Source organism: Cyprinodon tularosa, unplaced genomic scaffold (genome assembly GCF_016077235.1).
Source record: "Cyprinodon tularosa strain WSP-4 unplaced genomic scaffold, ASM1607723v1 ctg30, whole genome shotgun sequence".
Classification (NCBI taxonomy): Eukaryota; Metazoa; Chordata; class Actinopteri; order Cyprinodontiformes; family Cyprinodontidae; genus Cyprinodon; species Cyprinodon tularosa.
Window position 1 is genome coordinate 1,131,329 of NW_024039008.1, and position 4,206 is coordinate 1,135,534.

Below are 4,206 nucleotides of genomic sequence, written 5' to 3' on the forward strand. Positions count from 1 at the left end.
TTAATGTTTTTATACAAGAAAAAAATTATTTTGAAGATGTAGCCAAGTTCTACCCTTATGAGTAAATATAAAAATGAAATAGGGCTACTCTTATTTGTTTACAATTTCTTGCTTCTCTACTCACTTTTGCCTACTGCATAAAATATCAACAAAACATTAAATCTGTAGTTTAAGTGCAACAAAACTTTAAAAAAAAAAGAGAAGAATGCAGCTGAGATTAATGTTTTTATTAAATAAATCACTTTTTTCTTACACATTACATCTCAGTAACAAAAGTATACATACAGAGTTAGTCACTTTGGAATAGATCCACATACAATACAGTTCTCTCTCTCCAACAGCAGCATGTATACAGAGTCAGAACAAGCAGCTCTATCTTTGTGGTCATGTGGTCAAAGAGGACAGACACATTAAAACAAAAATGACAGCAGACACATAAATATTGGAGGTAGGTTAATGTAGAGATACCCGTCTGAGAGGCAGCGCAGGAAAATTGCCACCTAACACGCTAACTGAGGCCCCATGGAATCATGGGAAATGATTTCTGAGAGTGTAGAGGATTCCCAACAGAGAGCTTTTGCATTGATGTACTGAAAATGATGTATCATATCAGGAAATAAAATAAAAATATAAAAATAAAAGAGAATAAAAATGGCAGTAAGGTGAACAAGAATAAGACCATTTAGAAAAACTTCTAAACGAGATTTGGTCACTCAGTGCTTTAGTTCTTGCTTGGTTTTTCTCAAACCCAACCTCCAGACAGCTCCTTAAGGATAGAGCGAGCTCAACTCAGCTGTGGAGCTGTGGAGGCCAAGATACATATATACACTTTATACACACATAAAAATAATAATAATATAATAACAATAAGGCAAAAGATATAAATACTCATGAATAATTACAAATATGGAAAAATAAAAAAATCAATACAATAAATAAGGCTATAGTCCAGAATGTAAATGTATCAACATTAAATTATCTTACAGAAAAACAAAAATAGATATCTTTGTGTCTTTGGGACGGGAGTTTGTAGAGGAGGGGGGCAGGGGTAGGGGGTGTCAGGGTGGTTGGGACCTATAGTCCCGTAATGACAGTGTACCTGATTTAAACACCACCATGGACAAGGTCAATAAATAAACAGCTACCAAAAAGAAAAAAAAAAGAAAAAAAAATAGTGGCTTGCTTCTTTGTTTCTTCTTTTCTTTTCTCTGTGTGAGATCAGCCTTAAGCCCCAATCTCTTTAAGGACATTCGGCATCTTCGGGTAGGTTGGTAGAACCTAAAAGCTTCTTGCCGTTCCAGGTGTTCACACACCAACATCGACCCCTCTGTCCATCCAGAGAGGATTCACACTGATGAGGAAAGAGAAACAGAAAGTGTTCTTATTTCAACTGCTTTCATTTTCAAATAATCATGATCAATAAATGTATATCATCGTTAGAATGAAACATAGTACACAGCAAACCTAAGCCTTAGTTTGCAGCAGTTTCTAACTTGGATTCAAGTGTTAATCAAGTTATACTAAGGGCTAAAAAAGTGCATTGGAAGCAATTTTTAGATTAATGTCATATTTGCCTTCCACAATCTGCTGTTTTCACACTGCTAGTTAAATGTATCAAAAACTGCAAAACAAAACTATAGATAATTGAAATATAAAACTAATAATTAATATATTAGACTTGTTTTACAGCAGTATCAACTGTTCCCAACCCCCCTTTCCTTATGTGGCTAGTATGAAAAAGAAATGGGATAAAAAGATGGGAATGTCTTCATGTTACATAATGGATCTGTGTTAATCACCTTTATTGCCTTAATGCAAAGCAGGTCAGAGTAAAAAGGGCTACTCATATGTTTCGGAACATGTGCTGCATGATTAACACAGATTTTGTCAGGGCCCATTTGAGACCCATTTAAGAACTAGTATTTAGTCCATCAGCAGATCATATACAAAAACCCCATAAACACCTGAGCAAATTTAAAGCTAACATATACCTAGTGTTTGGGGTAGGGGAAACAAAATTAAACAATGCTTCACACTTTTGGATATGTTTCTTTGTTAAAGTGCAAAACTGTATTAATGTATGCCTATTTCTGTTACACTGACAACTATTATCATCCTCAAAAAATACCAACCTGTTTGGGTTTGTAAAGGCCACGTTTGTCACAGTTAGGGAGGTAGAATCTGGTGATTTTCTCTCCTAGTTTCTCTTGAGACTTGGCAATCTTGTCCAAAGCAGTCAGCAGTTCCTGATGACAAGGACCCTGGACAGAGGAAAGGATGGCAAACAGGTTAATTCACAATAACCATCATAACTGCACTGTTTCAATAGGAGCAGGAACGGCGCTTGTGATGTCAAACTTCAATAGAATTTGGGTTAACATAAGTTTCCTGGTCTCTGTCTCTCTCATATGAAATGGTGCACCAGCTCCCCCTGGTGGGAAGTCACCTCCCAAACCTGCCAAAAAACTTTTATCCTCAGAAAAATCATAAATTTTACTAAATTTTTCTCACCTGCTCAACAAGTTTCTTGCGAAAGGCGTTGATTTTGGCTTTCATGCTCTCCTGAGCCTCGGTCACAGCCCGTGGGTCAAAGGGGAGACCAGGAAGATAGCTTGAACTAATGATGGCTGAGTTGTCCATCTCCGCGTCAGGCTCTTGCGGATCTGGGGGAGGAAACAAATGAATGAATGGGAGAAAAGTCTGACCGGTTTATTTGAAATCCCACATGCAAGGTTCTCCTCTGATTCCAGCGGAGAAGATGAGAGGCCTACCTTGGATCTGTGGCTCCTGAGTGGGCGCCGGTGAAGCGCTCTCTGTGCACACGGCTTGTCCACGGGTGAGGGAATGCAGCGGCCGGGGGTCGCCGGGTCTCGGTGTGCATTTCAGTCCGGAGCCGCACGGGGCTGTGTATATTCCGCACAGATCGCCCGCCTTTAAGGCGCAGGCAAGGCAGCATCCGCAGCCTGGCTCCCGCATAACCTCGGCACAGCCGGGTGCAACCGCCGGACACTGGCTCAGCCGTTCAGGGGTGCATGGGGCGCATCGGATCGGTTCTGACCCCACCACCGGGGACCCAAGCGCCACCGTGACGAGCAGCGAGCAGAAGGCTGCAGCCACCGCGACGTGTCTCAATCCACGCATAGAAAACATGATCTGAGTAATAAATTGGATTATGAAATGCAGAGCAGTTCAGAGAGGATTTACAGATAAAAAGGCGCCTACGGTTGCTGCTCTGTGCCTTTCGGTTGATTTTGGGAAGATGTCTAGCTGTGCGTTGCGCGCAGCCGTATTTATAGCCAGTCGCTCTGTGAGTGTTTGACGCATCGGCGTTATGAATGATTTCTGAAAAGAAGGTGTAATGATACGATGGGCTCTGATTGGCCAGGCCGTGTCCGGTCATGCCGCTCATTTAAATACAACAATCACGCCAATATTTATTTTGGAACAGGCGGTGCCTGGCACGTATCGCTGACGACACTAGTGTTTGATGTTGCAATCAAGGACACCCCACCCCCCACACCCACCCCCCCATTCCTCCCCACTCCCTTTCTCACGCGGGTGCTACTCAAATCCGCCACACTAAAGAAAAAAATAAACACACATAAGCATCAAACTCCGTTTCAGCTTCTTTCCATAGCTTGAAGGGGAAATATGTCGGTACTCTGGTGCAGTGTCTGATTTCTGCTCTGACATTAACGAGCCTCTATTTCCGGCAAACCGGTGTATTCAAGCGTGTGGTTCTTTATTAATTGTCCTCAAAATAAAACCTTATACAACTTTTGGGAAACCAAATAGCCTAATGGGCGCAAATTACGCACGCCCACGCTGCGCGCAAAGAGCGTGGGCGCCCTGAGAACGAACTGGCCGATCCGGTATGACATGAGAAAGCTTCCCGATCATTACACCGAGATAATAAAGGCAAGTTTCAGAAATAGCCTCACGAATGAGGGTCGGCGTTTTCGCAGAGGGAGAGAGTGACTCGGGACATTTCGGTGTGCGCGCACAGAAGCCTGCTTTTGGGCTCGCTCCAAGAGATGTCCCACTGAAATTACCCTTTTCCTGGGGATAATAATAGGCCGGAACTCCGATTTGGGGAAGTTGACATGACCACAGACACGTCTCTCACATCGCCTTCCTCCGGGGGGCTGAGGGTCCCAAGCTGAACGAATGTGCACGTTTTCACGGCTTGCTGCAAAGACGGCTTGT

At 42.7% G+C, this 4,206-nt stretch overlaps 1 protein-coding gene across 1 annotated transcript; it reads right to left on the reverse strand.

The window, feature by feature from the left end:
- Positions 1–212: 212 nt before the first annotated feature.
- On the reverse strand, positions 213–3,421 carry igfbp1a (insulin-like growth factor binding protein 1a). Its single transcript, XM_038291766.1, has 4 exons — positions 2,772–3,421; positions 2,512–2,663; positions 2,133–2,261; positions 213–1,351 (listed from the first exon to the last, which is right to left on the reverse strand). The coding sequence occupies exons 1-4, from the start codon at positions 3,148–3,150 to the stop codon at positions 1,241–1,243; spliced, it is 771 nt and encodes a 256-aa protein (XP_038147694.1). The 5' UTR covers positions 3,151–3,421; the 3' UTR covers positions 213–1,240.
- Between the last annotated feature and the right edge of the window lie 785 nt (positions 3,422–4,206).